Source organism: Triticum aestivum, chromosome 3A (genome assembly GCF_018294505.1).
Source record: "Triticum aestivum cultivar Chinese Spring chromosome 3A, IWGSC CS RefSeq v2.1, whole genome shotgun sequence".
NCBI classification, from domain to species: Eukaryota; Viridiplantae; Streptophyta; class Magnoliopsida; order Poales; family Poaceae; genus Triticum; species Triticum aestivum.
Genome location: NC_057800.1, coordinates 413,199,825 through 413,215,820, shown reverse-complemented (window position 1 = coordinate 413,215,820; position 15,996 = coordinate 413,199,825). Strand labels below are relative to the sequence as shown.

The following is a 15,996-nucleotide window of genomic DNA, read 5'->3' as shown; positions in this document are numbered from 1 at the left end:
AGAAAATCACAGTGACAGACTCTCTCACTGTTTTTCATGGTAAAAAAAGAAAAAAATAAATAAATAATCCCACACGCGAAATATGTCTGATCAAATCAATTTACTCCAGATCATAACCCATGTCCTCAACGGGCATTTGTGCCTTAGTCATACTGTGACTAACCATGTTGTAATTTGTAATCTGTACAGTGTTTACTTCATTTAATAGAAAATCACAGTGACAGACTCTCTCACTGTTTTTCATGGTAAAAAAAGAAAGATAAATAAATAATCCCACACGCGAAATATGTCTGATCAAATCAATTTACTCCATATCATAACCCATGTCCTCAACGGGCATTTGTGCTAGTAAGCATCACCAGAAATCCTGAAATAAATCAAGTAATAATGCGAGCACCAGGACTTGAATCCTGGTGGGCTGAAAATACCACTGTCCCTTTAGCCATACTAGCAAAAATGCCCGTGCATTGCAACGGGAAAAGAAAAAATATCACACAGCCTCCTTCCCACCCTACTGATGGTGGTCATGGTGTCCACTTGATCACAAACACATCCGAACGTGGGAAATCCAAAGACGATGAACCCATCCATAAAAATGTAAAGCTAATTTGTAATTCCATAGAAATGGCCCTTGTAGAATCCATACAAAATTCAATCCAACCGACCATTTTATAATGATATGTTCACAAACTTTAGTTGTGCTATTACTGATCGTGTTTAAATTGGTAATAGGAAACTTAATGACGTTGCATGTTGTTTGCGAATAACGTTTATATTCTCTCACATAGAAGAATTGCTTCTATTCTTTCAAGACAGAACGATACAACAAAACGTTTTAGAACGCAAGGGGTCAAAATACTCTGAATCAGATTATACACTCTGAAATATAAATTCAGGCCATATACATTCCGCTTTTGCAGCTAACCTACCAAGTATTACACTTCTAGGACCAAAAACTTGAAAGTGGAATAGCACAACTTAAGTATTGAACTACCTCTACTTGAAAGCATTGCACGCATTTGTGAATCCAAGCATAGTTATCTGGAGGAAATAATTCAGCAAATACAATACAATATGTGTCGAAAATTCAGAGATCTCATGAGAGGTGGATTGATGCCCAATATATTGAGAAACAATACACATGTTTCAGCAGGTAGTTCGATGAACTGAAGCAAATTATCTACAAAGAATAGAAAAGGAAATGAGTACATAACCCGGGGACCAAATTGGTAAATACCACAATCTTTAAAAGAAACATCAACATCAGTCAATTTTAGAACACCACAACTACAGTCTTGTGTGCCACTTGCGGTTGCACCCCATGAAATGGCAAGAGAACCGCACATAGTGGCGAGCAGTTGGCTTTGCTTGACTGAGCAGCGGCAAACAAAACTTGCAGAATATTTTGTAAGAATTTTGGTAATTTTACTACATAACAATTCTCCTAATTCCTAACAAAAAAACATTACCCAAACAACTGCAGGAATTTTTAGTCTAAAACCTAGACTTGCAAGAGAAACATCCACAGTTCTACACAAACCAATGCTGATATCGTTTGCAGAATTTCCTGAGTTCATTCTTGCTACTTTCTCACAAGGCAGTCAGTCAATTTGACAATTTTTTTAGTGCTCAAATATTGAAATATAAGTTCTTATAGCGAGTATGTTCAGAGGACCGTAGAGAAAAACAGGTTTGTATTAATTGACTTGTTAATTGACTCTCTACAGCCCCTCACAAATTATACACAAACACAATCGTCAAAATCCAGAGCCGACCCTCAAGTAAGCTAGCTAGGTTCTGGGCTTAGTGCTGAAGTGCATAGTACTGTGCTACATCACATTACAGGGAGACGATGATACGAGCAGGAGGAATTTGAGTATCCTGAACTGTAACAGAACAGCCCCACTACCGCAAACCGTCAATACATCAAGATCTTTATTTTACCATCTCTAAATAAATTTCTAAATACACAAAATCTTGAGGGACTGACTGAGGGCACAGTTAGCTACAACCAAGCTCTGTTATACTACAAGAAGTAGAATAAAGCATGTGAGACTGGGTATCTCCATTGCGACTCTGCTCCACATTGGTCAGCTCAAACAGACTCCAGCCAGTACTAAATGGCAGGGAGTGGCGAAGGTTTAAGCCGCATCTAATCTGATCTACCCAACAATTTACTAAATTTAATACTGGATTTACTTTTTTCGGTAAAATAGCTTCCTTGCTATGAATTATTGATCCAGTAATCATACCATAATCGTCACTCATCATTATAGGTTTCACTCTTGTTTGTAAACTCTGCCGAAATATTAACCACATAAAACTTGTAAGCAATTATCTTCGAAAAACTGGTTCTGCATGTAAGTACACTAATTCTTGCAAAACATAAATCTGCTTGGACTGAAAAGCATGGAACAACATAACTGTTATTTGGCCTCTAAAACTTTCACCACATAAAACAACTACTGTGAGAAGGAACACAGGCACCACAAGTTCAGCAAATTTTCCGGCCTCGGCATGATTTCTATTGTATTGTCTCAGCCCATGATGTCTTGTGTATTTGCCAACATCATGTCCAGCCACAGTGCATGGAAAAAAAATCAAACAACGCAGATAACAACCTAGTGCTCAGTTACCATCTCTAAATAAATCTCTGAATACACAAAAGCTTGAGGGACCGACTGAGGGCACTCAGTTAGCTACAACCAATCTCAAGAAGAAAGGGAAGGGGGAATAGCAAGGCTGTTTTTGAGGGTGGTCGAGGCATCACATACCTCTGGTGTAGCCACCGTTGGCGATATTGGATGGCTCGACAAACGTTCTGCTACGTCCGGCGAACTCGGTGCTTCCCTAATTCTTTGTTGGCTTGCATTGCTTGTCTACCTTCCAAGTGACGAAGCTCTAACTGCCTGGAAGGCTACCTTCCCCTCTGGAATTCACAACCAAGATATAAATTGTGTGACTGCATATTATGTTATGAATAAAAGAGAAAACACATGATATACAATGTTACAGAAACTGTTTTGGACAATTCTAACTTGTAGATAGCTCGATATGATTTTGCTTTGAAATAAAACTTAAGCAAAAATGCCCAGAAAAATTAATGAACAAAGTAGCAGACTAAAATATTTACAACAAAAAGGATATATTTGATCACTAATCCTGCTACAAAACATATATATTTTTTGTAGCGTCAGGCAAAGATTCTTAATGTGAGAAATTTAATCTACAGTAACGACCAGCCACTCAGTTCACACAATTGTACAGTCATTTTATTTAGGGAAACATATGTGTTGCAATGGATACAAAAGAGATAAATAAATGTGTTTAGAAACCTGGAAAATAATTATACAAACAAACCTCTTTTATTATTCTAATGATTCAAAATGAATGGCGTCAAAGATACAACATATGCTCATGTACATCCAGCCACATTGTCGACCACTATTTATTCACCTTGCAACTAATGTTCATATCAACAAAATGGTTCATATTTTCAGTTTCAAATGAAGGATATGAAAGAGAAAATGATGCATGTAACAGGCCTTTAGACATTTCCGAAAAGACAAAACTATATGGTACAATACTTCTTTGTATATAGCTATGACTGAAAAATTAAATGGTCAATGAGAGGGCAAAAAAAATCACAGGATTTTCTTTTGCATATCAATGTCAGTTAGAAATAAACAAAAATATATAATCAGAAGAAATAAAGAAAGCGCAAATTTTCTCAAGAGCATATGACCACAAACAATCTAATCCACTTCCACTAAACTTTTTTTGGTGCATTTCCTCATAAAAAATTGGCTTTACTAAACGTCGGTGCCACCTAACTACCAGGTCCATTGAAGGCCCAACTTCAACCAGCTCCATTCTAGGAATAGATGGATTTTGTAGTTCTCAACTCCTGCTTCATAAGATCATATATGTGGTAATCATAAGTCCATCTAAAAGATTGTTGAGCCTCTTCTTTGAACGAGAGGCGTACACCTCCTACTGCAAACAGCATTATAACAAAGGAATATGACATCTTTCAGCAGTTATAGCAGACAATAATATTCTCTAGTTAATATGCAAAGGAAAATAAGAAGATCATTATAACAGGCACGTAAAAGGCTTCAGATAGGACCTATATTGTGCTACTCAGAAAGTCAATATCTAGCTCAAAAAAAGGTCAATGTCCAGCTTAGAAAGTCATTTCACTTTTGAGAGCCTCACCGTTTTAATTTTTATTTTCTCAAGTGAATAATAATTCCTCATTATCACTAAGAATGCAGTAAGATTTAGGGAGAACTCCTGGACACCCCTTCTCTCAAATGGCCTGATGTTCTTGCTATTCATGGTGTAATTCACAGAATGCTTCAAGACAAAAAAGTTCTGCCAGCACGAAGTTCAAACTGTACATTATTGCCATGCTCAACCTGGAACAAACATTAGAGCACTGGTCTGATGTGGGAGCCAGGAAAAAACACATAGGTACTATTTCTAGTTGCTCCACATATAAGGTTCCAAAGAAACAATCTTTTCCAATATCAACTAAATTAAGATTTACATGTGGTTATTTGTACAAACCATGGACTATCTGCAAGAAGCAGCGTAGACAAAAAAATCCCAGTTCAGTTTCCATTAGAAAGGTATAAGGTAAGCGTGCAGACCTCATGCCGAGACGAGCTGATGTTGCTGGCAGCGAGGAAGGCTCGGCGTCCTCTGACTATGGATGCACGCGGGCCAGAATCACGTAGCCACGGCTCCGACCAGAATCACCGTGTCTGTCCCGGATTAGAGAGAGGGAACAAGAAAATACAAGCATGGTTTTGGTACGGATTCACAGAAGACCCTAATCAAACATCACGAGAGCATACTGTTTGGAATTCAGAAATCCATTCAAGTCATGCACTCCAAAGGATGATCCATCAGTATATGGGATAAATCACCCACGAATGATTACCAACTCAAGCACCATGTTCTAGAAAAAATATTCAGGCACGCCATGGTTTCCAATTCAGAAGATGAAGCACAACAAACAGGCTGTTAAGCCCAATTCTAAAAATCAAACATACCTCTATTGAATCTCAGGCTAGCGTACTCCTTAGCCTTGCCTGGGAAGCCCGCCGGCCGGTCGCCGGAGCCGCCACCGCTAGCGACAGCCTCCCTGACCCTGCGCCCCCTGCTCCTTCTCCTTTCTTCCTCTCTCCCTCACGCCCTGTCTCTCTTTCTATGAATGAGCAGGACGCCGCCGCCGCCACCGGAACAAACCGCCGCACCAGCAGCCAGATCGGTCGCTGCCGCCCCCGGATCCGCCCGTATTCCTCGCGCCGGCGCCATGTTGGTTCGCTTCCCTTTGCATTGTTGGACTGTTGATTTGCTTGAACGGAAGGAAAAAATGAACATAACAGGACCCACCGCCCGCAGAGGAAGCTAGAATCCTGATATCCAGTCCAGCACGTCGTAAGAGACTAGAATTGCATAGACTCTGTCTCTGCACTTGTATTGTATAGGACGTGTTTGTTCCTCGGAGACTCCGTGTGCATCAGACTCGAACAGATCTGCCTCCTACCCCATCTTGTCCCCTCTGACCCTTCTTCCTTGGCCGCCATGGACGATTTGCCGCACTGCACCTGCGAGAAGACCCAGTGCCTCCAGCGGTAAGTAAGCCACTGGCGACGCCGCCGACGTGCTCCTACGGTCTTCCTCACGGAAACCACATTCACATGCATGCAGCTACTGCCATTGCTTCGAGGCCTGGGTGTTCTGCGACGAGAGGTGCTCCTGCCAGGGCTGCCGCAACACAGAGGACAACTCCGACGAGGTGGATGAGCGCGCAGAGTACATCATGAAGAAGAAGCCCGACGCTTTCAAGCCCAAGATCATCGCCGGCGATGGGCCTGGGCTGCAACAGCAGCGGCAGCAAGTGGCAGGGGTGCACGTCAAGGGATGCAACTGCCGCAATTCTGAATGCAAGAAGCTCTACTGCGAGTGCTTCAAGGTACGTACGTACTACATACTCACGTCTCCTCTGCTTTTTTTTTGTTTTGCCTTGCATGACTTCATGTGCTGCCGGTGCTCGATCTCATGCTCGACTTGCGGCCCGTCTCGAATCGAAGCACGGCGTCGGGTGCAGCGACAAGTGCCAGTGCACAGGGTGCGCCAACACCTTCGGAGTGAAAGGCGGTCAGTGCATCGATCGCCACACATCTATTCTCTTCTACTTTCATTTATTTTGTACTCCCTCCGTAAACTAATATAAGAGTGTTTAGATGACTATTTTAGTGATCTAAACGCTCTTATATTAGTTTACTGAGGGAGTACGTAGCATTATACTTTATGCTCAGTCGTCTTCTTGCATGATCAATTGCCAGCGGCTCAACCACATAGCGACAGTCCTGAAGGAACATCTGGCGGCTCCGGTGAAACACTTGCCCGTTGGAATGGATCGTCCGCAAACATCAACGACGACATGGCTTCTCAGTCCACAGAAGCAAGTATCAGCATGGACGATATCCACATCCCAAGCGAATTGAGTGACATGGATGTTGATCTTGGTCCGCCAAATCAAGCCGTGGGGTGAGTTCTATTTTCAACATCCTTGTCAGATGCCATCTACTCCTGTGCTACTGCTATGCCGAATCGGGTGAAATTTCAAAAGAAAAAAAATCGAATTGGTAGGTTTTGGCAATAATATGAAGAGGAGGAGCAATAAAGATGGGCCAACATTGCCAACAAAAATCCCAATCGTTGCCAAATTATGATCCAAGTTACCAGACTTTGCCGCAGCAAACTTTTTCATGAACAGTTTGATGTGATAAGCCTTCTTTGTGATGTATTTACACCTGCTCCACGGCTTGGTTTATTTCATCGGACCAACATGCAAGTGACAGTTTACCGTATATATGGGATGTGTTAGCATTCTAATCATGTGTTCCTTTGTGCAGTGACGGCGGCCTCGAGGACATCATCTTCAATCATTCAGACTTTCAGCACAATGTTGATCCCCAAACACACGAGGGGTTCGCAAAGCAGGGCGATGGATCGCTGAGCAATGACGCAAACTCCCTACTACAGCAGGGCCCCTAAAAAACTGACACTTGTAATCTCCACCTTGGCAGCCAGATCAACAAATTCGGTGGAAGTTGATCTTGATGAAGCTGATGATCAACCTAAAACCATACACCACTTGAGATTTGCTCAGTATATGTTATTATCTTCCAAATAGCCACAGGTTAGAACATATATGGTTAGTATCTTCCAAATCTTTTCCCTGAGAATTTTATGAATCTCTCTGGTGTGTTTTGATGATGATATGACGTGACGTGAAAAGTCTACACTGGACTGCTACAGAAGTAGTAGAACACAAGCATATATTAGAAGCTATCGACATAAATTACTGGTGTGATCAATCAAAACAAACAGTATAACTGGGGTACAACTCTTAGTAGTACAATATAAGTGTAACATGAAATTCAGTAGTGAGGAGTTATATATCAACACATGCCGGTCGTGATCTCTTCATATGATTAACCTATATATATCAACCTTCTCCTCCTCTATAGTGTCAATACATTTCTCTCATGTCATGTGTCAGCCACCAAGGCACAAGCTTCTCCACTTAATTAGCCGCAAGAGCGATCAAGCCCGAGCCTTGCCCTGAGCCACTTGGAGACATCGTCCATTTCCTCAGGGATGGTGTGATGGCCCAGTCTGCACAAATGACATGATGTTAGTACTACTAAATTTCAGAAGAAAAATAATGATCATGTGGGAAATTGTGCATGTCCATCTGTAGTACCCGTTGTAGGCTTTGAAATTCAGGTACGAAAAGCCCGAATTCCGCAGAAACTCGGACGACCTCTCGCCGTTCCTGTACGTGACTACCTCGTCGCCTGCAGGAACACAGATGGAAATTAACCATTTTTAGTACTAGTAGTAGTAAATTTTTACAATTCAGAAGAGATTAATTCAGCACATGGACTGCAAAACAATAGCAATGCTAACCTCTTCCATGGCCAAGCATTATCGGCAAGGCAGCAGCCCTCCTGAAAGCAGTCTGTGAGCTCTCAATCTTGGTCCTCAGGGTCCTGAACAATATTCGTATATGAGCTTAACAGATACCAATATACTGTATCAATAACATGACTGTTTTTTCGTCAAAAATTATCAGTGTCAGACCTGGAGCAGGGAAGCCAGCCGCTCAACCCAATGATAGCGCTGAGGGTAATAGGGTAGGCAACACCGTTTGAGAACCTTCCATGAGCATAACATGCGGCAGAGTGGAGCGCAGTGGCGGCTCCCATGCTGAAACCGCCTATCCCAAGCCTCACTGGAGATCATGAGCTATTAGCATTAGTACATACTAATTTGTATTCGCTAAATGAATGTGGTACATGTAGAAGAAATCAGATTACCATCAGAGGGCTCGGACGATAGCAGGTTTGCTATGTGTGCGGCGGATGCGTCCAGCCCTTGGACGTCGTCGGGGCCGTCAACCGAAGTCTCCTCCACATCGAACCCTGTTTCATTTCATTTCAGTATGCAATGCAATGCAATGCAATGCAATGCAAAGATGGTCATTTCTGTCCCAGAAACAGCCTATAAAAACCGGGGGAAAAGCAAAGCTGCAGCCAAGCGATATCCTATATATACTAGTAAGCTGGTACGTGCAAGTTTTAATTCATGTGTTTCGATGGAAATAAGTCTAAGGAATCAGCCCTCTTTGTGTGTGTGTAAAGCTCTTGTGATAATTATTATAATGGGATAGTTTCATTAACCAGTAGTACTACAATGGGGTTCAGATGCACTTTAATGGGATAATTTTTTGTTCCCCAGAATTCTTTTATGTATTTTTTTAGAGAAAAGGTTGGGCCCTGGCCTTTGCATCATTAATTACTATGCACAAAAGATTGAGAAAAAGATGCATTTGAAGCTAGTGTTGCTCTAATCACAAGGCTACTTCTAATGAGCTACTAATTCTGCCATATCATGTACAGTTCAGCCTAGAAAATCTCGTGAAGCCTTTGGGACAGGCAGACACTATCGCCTAAGCATCCATTAAAATACTCATCTTATTTCAGCTTCTAGAGCCATCCTTCTGCCTACACAAGGTCTTGCAAGTACTGTTGTCCATGTGACCTACAGTGAATGCCTCAGGAGGGCCTAGAATTTTCAGGAACAAAGCGAGATGATACACCGGTACTGTAGAGGCGAATCCCTTCACTCTGAGCCATAGGATTGACCCTCATCAACGGCTCAAGTTGCTTCTCAGGCTTAGGATTCAAAATTTCAAAACTCATACACTATATAGTAGTAATAGTAAAGATGTAATCGATTAGGCTGAGAGGCTTACATGCAGTACATGGGAATCCACCGAAGGCCGCTACGGGCCGCGTTGGCGCAGTAGGGCAAATCCATTTGACCTGCACGGAGATGCACGAGGCTGTCAAACTTAAATACAGTAGTTATTCTGAAGAGGATAACTGAGCTTGAGGGTTCAGATAAGCTTCATTAATTAATTAACTAATCCGAAGATAACAAGAATTAGCTATACATATACTATTGATGTGCTCAGGGGAAGAGGAGGAATTAGGAATAGGATTGTAGATGGGTGTTCAACTTACATTATCCAACGGGAGATTGCCCAGCACCTGGGACCAGCTGCACAAGACGAAATCGTGGAAAAGGAACAAATTAGGTCTCCATAAATAAATTATTAAAAATGAATGAGATAAAAAGTATTGCAGACTAGTCATCAACTTGTGTGGACATATAAGTTTTAGTTCAAGTTCCTCTTGCAAAACATGCACTTGACTTGCATATATTCGACTGACTGAATGACGCGTGTGTACAAGTACTCCATCAGAAAAGAAAAGCGGTGGGGAATACTAAGTGACAAGTGAGAAGTGAGGAAGGAATAATCAGTGTGTACTGGTTCTGGTTGTGGCATATGACAAAATGGGTCGATCCCCAACCCATGCATACGTGCCTTCACACTTCCGTGGTGTTGTGTCGTGTGTCTAACTAGCTAGGTCGCATGCATTCAGACAAGTGGCTCAAGCCTGTGCTTCTATCTCTAGTAGTACTACGTATCTAGCTAGCATATATTCCTACTGGCTACTGAGGACAACAGGAGCTAGTAGTTGATTTGCAGCTGAGCTTGGAAGATCACATGCCACTCGTGCCTCTCGGAAGAAAATCAATTCAAAACCAAGACAAAAACAAACAAAGCAGAGCAGAGAGGTGCCGCATGGAGTATGTATGTATGTATCCAGTAAGTATAGGAAGGAACCTGTTTCCGTTGTCGCCTATGCCGTGGAGCCAGACAATGGTGGCCAGGTGCCTCCCCTTGGGCCTCACCACATAGGTCCGGCCGTACTCTCGACGGACACCGCGGGCGCCTGCAAACCATCAACAAGGCCGGTCCATCTTACTGAAAACCGAGTCACCGTGGAAGAAGCACAGCAAGACAAGTGACGTACAGTACGTACCGGAGGAGCTCATGGTGGTCACGTACGTACGCACGCACGCACGGTGATGGATCGATCAATCAATCAGTTATAAGCTGCTCTGCTGGTGGTGTGTGTGAGAGAGAGAAAAGAGAGCGCGCGCGCTAATTCTTGCCCGGATGCTAACTGAAGGAGGCATGCAGAGGTATTTATAGAGAGCCCCGCCCCGGATGGCCGACGCGTGGACGGCAACCCAACGCCCGCTTGCCGTCGGTTTCCAATTCGTTGGGCCCGCCACATGACGCACGGGCGAGTCAGCTCCACGCGCTCCTCTTTCCTCTCGCTCAGCGCCAAACGCACGGCGCTCGGCTCCAGAGCCACCCAAATGAAATCGCCTCTTTCGTTCGCAGGATTCTGAAAACACGGGAATAGAAAGAAAAAAACATAGGATCTCAATCCTACAGGATTTGTTTTTTTTTCGAAAAGGGGAAACTCCCTGGCCGTTTGATTGCATCATAGGAAAAATAAGAATTCTTTCAAAGATGTTTTGACTCATAAGGATTCTAATCCTCCAAAATTCCTAGGAGTATGAAAATCCTTTGAATCAAAGGAGCCCTAACTTCCTGTTGCAGTTTTTCTACTGCTCCAAAATATACAAACATGGGCGTACGTAATAGTAATCCCTATGGCCCAGGTTACAGCAGAATATATTTTCTTGGCAGTGGAGAGGGAACCCAGGTATATATAGAAACAATACTTAGGACCCTTTTTGCCAATTCCTAACCAAATTTTTTTTATCTTGACAAGGCGTTGTAATGTCCACTGGTTTGGCATCACAACTCCACAGAGATTATATATGTATAACATCAGTGCAAATAACGAGGAATAAGCATAAACACTTCTTTCTTTTCTTTCCCCCAAGAAAATACACGAAAACTAAAGGCGATTAATGTCTCACACTCTCAGTGCTAAAGCAAGATTCTTCTGAGAGAAACCCCCATATTTTGCAGGAAAAGGCTAAACATTTGGCACCTATTCTTGCACGACAGGCTAGTCGTTTCTTGCATTATCATTATAAAACTGCGATCAAAAGCACCAACGCAACTATTGGTACTATTATTATTGCACGGCGACACGGAAACTATTGGTATTTTCTTTTCTTTTCTCTATCAGAGAACTATTGGTATTTTCACTAGTGTTTAAAGCTGAGTTAAAAATATATCAGTATTTTCAGTACAATTTAGGACACGGAACTGAAACTAAAAAGTCAGCCTTTTTAGTAGAATCTAAGGTGCTATTCAACACTGTACCGGAAGAAAAACAGTCACAGAGTAAATATCAGTATTTTCAGTTTAAAGCGCAGTTTGATACTGGACTCAAACTCAAGAAATAAAGTATGCAGAGTAGAATTCACAACGCAGTTCAGCACTGGACCGAAACTCTGAAAATAAAGTATTTTCACTAGAATTTCAGGCGCCATTCAGCACGGAACTGAAACTCTAGAGATCATAATGACAGGTGATAAGCATAAAGAGGCTTCTGGAGAAAATACTAAATTTAGCACAAAAATGAAACACACAGCAGCTTTTTTTTTTGCAGCAGGCTTTTTCCTACTATTGTAAATGCACGGTGGCACATGAATTATCATTATTTTCAGTAAAAAAATTAAGCGCAATTAGACGCGGAACTGAAGCTCAAGAGGTTCAGATATGGCAAGTGGTACTGCCTCATTTGCTTGGCAGATACAGTGTAGAATTCTGCAGACTGCAGCAAGGAAGATTCCAGAAATATCTTTGAGGTATGGACAGTGAAGGTATTGATTCTGCAGTACAGCAAAAAGAACAGCTCAACACAAGCATGCAGTACAGGTCAGTGATATAACTGACAGTAACAGGTACCTGTAAAATTGTGCATTGAGAGGAACTACAAGAATCCGTGTCCAAGAATTTTTGAACTTTTGCTGCTTTTCCTCCGTGGTAATTACATCTCCGTTATAAAATCTCATCACATTTACACCACCAATCGGCCGGAATATTCCTCAGCAGCGTCATTTTCCCCCCTTTGAGGTCAGCTTTACGTAACAAACTCTGCTATTGTCGGGTTCTGCTAGCAAGAAAGGGATGCCACTTTTACAAATGGCGCAGGGTAGCTTTCAGAATTCAGAATAGTGGTAGGCTTTGATCCCCTCTCGACGATCCAAATTTATAAGGGATTAAACAAAGGCCTAAGTCAAATCTAAACAAACCGCCAAGGGTTTGTGATAGCAGCATAATGCAGAGGATTTTCACCTAATTTTGCCTCTTGTGTCAGTGCACTACATACAGAAGGAATCATATGCACTAGCGCTGCATTTTTCTATCCACTGAGGTTAACTATATGGGGGGACAGCTCAGGCTAAAATATGTGGGCTAAATGTGATTTTTGTCCCTACCTTGCCCAAGAGAATAGGAGCCGCAGAAGGGCTACGAAGTTCTGTTATAGATACATGGCTATGAACTACCTAATCTTTACTCCTTGCTAGAGATTATAGGCCATGATTGTGTTGTGTCATAGGCCTTGGAGACTGCATATTCCTTATTTAGCACATATTTCTTCTAATTTCATATACTCATCCTTCGAAAACGTGAAGCATCCACAAAGTTCTGTTTGAAAGAATATATTCCGAAAAGTAGGCTGCACAAGTGAAATATCAACAGTTGTCTTTACCCAAAAGTTTACACATTTTATCGGTTACTAGGAACAGGAAACAAATTTTTCTTTTTCCAGTTTCTTTGTGTGGAACATCCAGTGTGCATACAAACCTAGTAGATGTAGATATGGTTTTTTATGACATGATAGTTTTCTTAGTAAACATTACTGTTTCACATATGACATATTTCGATAAGATTCGGAACCATGCAGGTTTCAAGTAAAGCTTCTGATGCCAAAGTAAACAGGAGGATGTAAATTATTTCATCCCTACCACTGTCTAGAATCCATGATTTTTCGCAAAACTTTTTGCACAGTACTACATATGATATTTAGTTGTCTATGTGGGTCTGAAATAAATAGCAGTGCACTACATACTCATCTGCAGCATGGTGTATTTCTTACCTGGAATATTTCTCGCAGGGAATATTTATAAATTCTGAATTTCTTTCCCACAAGCAGCGAATGTCGTTAGGTACGGTCTCCTAGTTGATCACCTCCCACTAAATTAAACAAGGTAAAGAACAATGAAGTACTGTTTGAACTGAGTCCACATCAAGTCCTAATTAACAAAAGTCAGCGACCAAAATGCAACAAGGAATGATGCATAAATAAAGAGACATTTGAGGCCACCACTTTCCCAGTAAAGAATAATGCCATCTAAATGCTCAAAAGCCTCCAGTGGGTTGCAATCGCCACGATCTCACCTGAAATTCTTGAGTAGCCCGTTCTGTACTGTCTTTTACTAGTTAAATTTGTTGGTTTATTATTTTTTATAAATTCGTACTAGTGAATCAATGTTTACACTTTGAGGCTTTTGAAAGCGTTTTTGGAAGGAAAAGGGTATTGAAATTTTTAGTGCAGAACTTGTCCTATGACGAATCTTGAATAATCTGGAACATAAGTCGTTGTTTGACAAATGTACTTGCATATGGAGTAAAAATAGAATATGAGATCAAAAGCTACAAACATAATACTTTTAACTTTAAATCAAGCTTTCACGTGAGTACGTGTAACAAAGTTTCAAAAAAAAAAAAGAAGGGATATTATTCTGTCCATGGCTGCAGCCACTCTATGTTCCCTTTTGGCGCCACATGTTGTCAGCATTCCACGAGTTTAATCTACAGACAGAAAGCTGCCATTACAAGCTTCATTTCTTGTTGCAGCAAATTGTTTGTCTGGGTGCACTGGATTGGCAAAAGGGACCAGACAGAATATGACGATGATATGTGTATGAAATAATAAATATATCGTGTGCTTTTCTTAACATGGAAGAAACTGTGCTGTGCGTGTGTGCACAGCTCCATTACCTCCTGACATATTCGAAAGCAAAGGGGGACGGAATTTTATCTCTTGAGTTTCTGGTATGGCTTCTCTCCCTAAAATGAAAAAGGTTTCGACATGATATGCTACAACTTCATACCATGTTGCAATGTGAGGCTATTTGCAAAAAATGAAAAGTAGGCAACATGATATGCAGCACGAGATTCCGTGGGAATTTCCCGTGTTTCTTTCCGCGGCCATTTGCTGTTAATCTGAATTCTGAACCAGCAGCGCACTAGCTCAAATCTTACGGAACATGGGAACCGACCCAAGCATAATAATCTTCTTCCGTCTCCCCTTCTTTTTCTTTGTGGAAACACTCGGACGATGGCATGGTGGTGTAACATGCCAGTGCATACGAACGGTGCACGTATTGGCACCGGCGAAAAGTTGATGCATGCCTGCCTCAGCAGCTGTGAAATCAGAGTGTGCTGTGATGGTGATCGACAATGACAAAGCTCGCAGGATGAACGTACCTCGCGGGCATCCCATCCGTGGGCCGGAAAGCGGAAAAAGCCGGGCCAGGGAGGAATAACATCGAACAGCTAGACGGCACTGTTGGTGAAACGGACGAACTACGTAGGAGAAGACAGCTGCGGCGGCCCGATATATTCTCCATTTTCATCTCCGAGTTGAGAATGGGAGGGCCCCTGCTGCCTAGGCAGGAATCCATGTGTGCGCGCGTGTCGCCGTCGTCATCGTCGCCGCCGCGGCAGCCGATCTGGTCCGGTGGATAGGCGGGCAGGGGCAGGGGCAGGGCATTTCATTTGCTCTCTTCTACGGCCGCGGTTGGCCTAGAGCTAGGGGGCATACTTTTTCCTTTTACGGGCAGCGACCGCTGCCAAATTCAGCGGCGCCGTCGCACTCAATAACTCATGGGCTTGTCCACTCCACTCGCTCGGCATCGGTTCTCACCGTCTCCCTTCGGAGATTCACCACGGCGCCAACGCCATTTGTTGGACATCCGACGTGTGTCGGTACTTGGTGTCATCTGCGATCTTGCCTAGTACGTAGTGAGTTCCGAGTTCCTTTTTCCTCTTTTTTTATATACCACTGGATGGTAATGGGTATGGTATGTTGCGGGTACAACAATCTCGGACACAGCTCCTCTGACGTGCCGTGACGGCCACTGACATGTGGCCCCGGGCCCACACGTCAGTGGCGCAACGGTAGCAGGCCGTACGTCAGAGGATCTGAGTCCAACAATCTCATACTCATACCCATGTTTCTTATGACGTAAAATCGTACTTATACCATACTCATGAGGTAAATATCCATGCACATGTCCATACCCACACCCTAAGCTCAACACAACGTCAATGGGTGGTGGCGTAATTGCTAGTCCATTCTGCGATGAAAACAATAGCCGCCGAAAGGTTTCTATGATTGAGGAATTGGTTGTGGGGAGGAGGACGGGGTGAGAAACAAAGCTTATTACTCCCTCCGTTCGGAAATACTTGTCCTAGAAATGGTTGTATCTAGACTTGTTTTAGTTCTAGATACAACCATTTCTAAGACAAGTATTTTCGAATGGAGGGAGTACATACAA

The 15,996-nt window shown here is 42.5% G+C and overlaps 2 protein-coding genes and 1 long non-coding RNA gene across 6 annotated transcripts; 1 reads left to right on the top strand and 2 right to left on the bottom strand.

Annotated features, from left to right (window-relative positions):
- Positions 1–849: 849 nt before the first annotated feature.
- Positions 850–5,787, bottom strand: LOC123061463 (uncharacterized). Of its 2 annotated transcripts, XR_006429048.1 has the most exons (3): positions 4,656–5,787; positions 2,775–4,421; positions 850–1,180 (listed from the first exon to the last, which is right to left on the bottom strand). It is a non-coding gene; the product is annotated as an uncharacterized lncRNA (long non-coding RNA). The 2 variants fall into 2 exon arrangements; XR_006429047.1 differs by having other exon boundaries at positions 2,775–5,565.
- Positions 5,531–7,358, top strand: LOC123061462 (protein tesmin/TSO1-like CXC 2). Its single transcript, XM_044484591.1, has 5 exons — positions 5,531–5,645; positions 5,722–5,986; positions 6,105–6,171; positions 6,360–6,564; positions 6,933–7,358. Exons 1-5 carry the CDS (start codon positions 5,596–5,598, stop codon positions 7,072–7,074), a joined length of 729 nt encoding a protein of 242 aa, XP_044340526.1. The 5' UTR covers positions 5,531–5,595; the 3' UTR covers positions 7,075–7,358.
- A 1-nt stretch (position 7,359) lies between these two features.
- On the bottom strand, positions 7,360–15,401 carry LOC123061461 (acyl-protein thioesterase 1). Of its 3 annotated transcripts, XM_044484589.1 has the most exons (12): positions 14,924–15,401; positions 13,530–14,848; positions 12,335–12,539; positions 10,479–12,258; positions 10,280–10,388; positions 9,612–9,648; positions 9,341–9,410; positions 8,403–8,507; positions 8,167–8,317; positions 7,993–8,075; positions 7,787–7,880; positions 7,360–7,698 (listed from the first exon to the last, which is right to left on the bottom strand). In XM_044484589.1, exons 4-12 carry the CDS (start codon positions 10,489–10,491, stop codon positions 7,611–7,613), a joined length of 750 nt encoding a protein of 249 aa, XP_044340524.1. In that variant the 5' UTR covers positions 10,492–12,258; positions 12,335–12,539; positions 13,530–14,848; positions 14,924–15,401; the 3' UTR covers positions 7,360–7,610. The 3 variants fall into 3 exon arrangements, with proteins under 3 accessions (XP_044340524.1, XP_044340522.1, XP_044340523.1); XM_044484587.1 differs by having other exon boundaries at positions 12,335–14,848; XM_044484588.1 differs by having other exon boundaries at positions 12,335–13,627.
- Between the last annotated feature and the right edge of the window lie 595 nt (positions 15,402–15,996).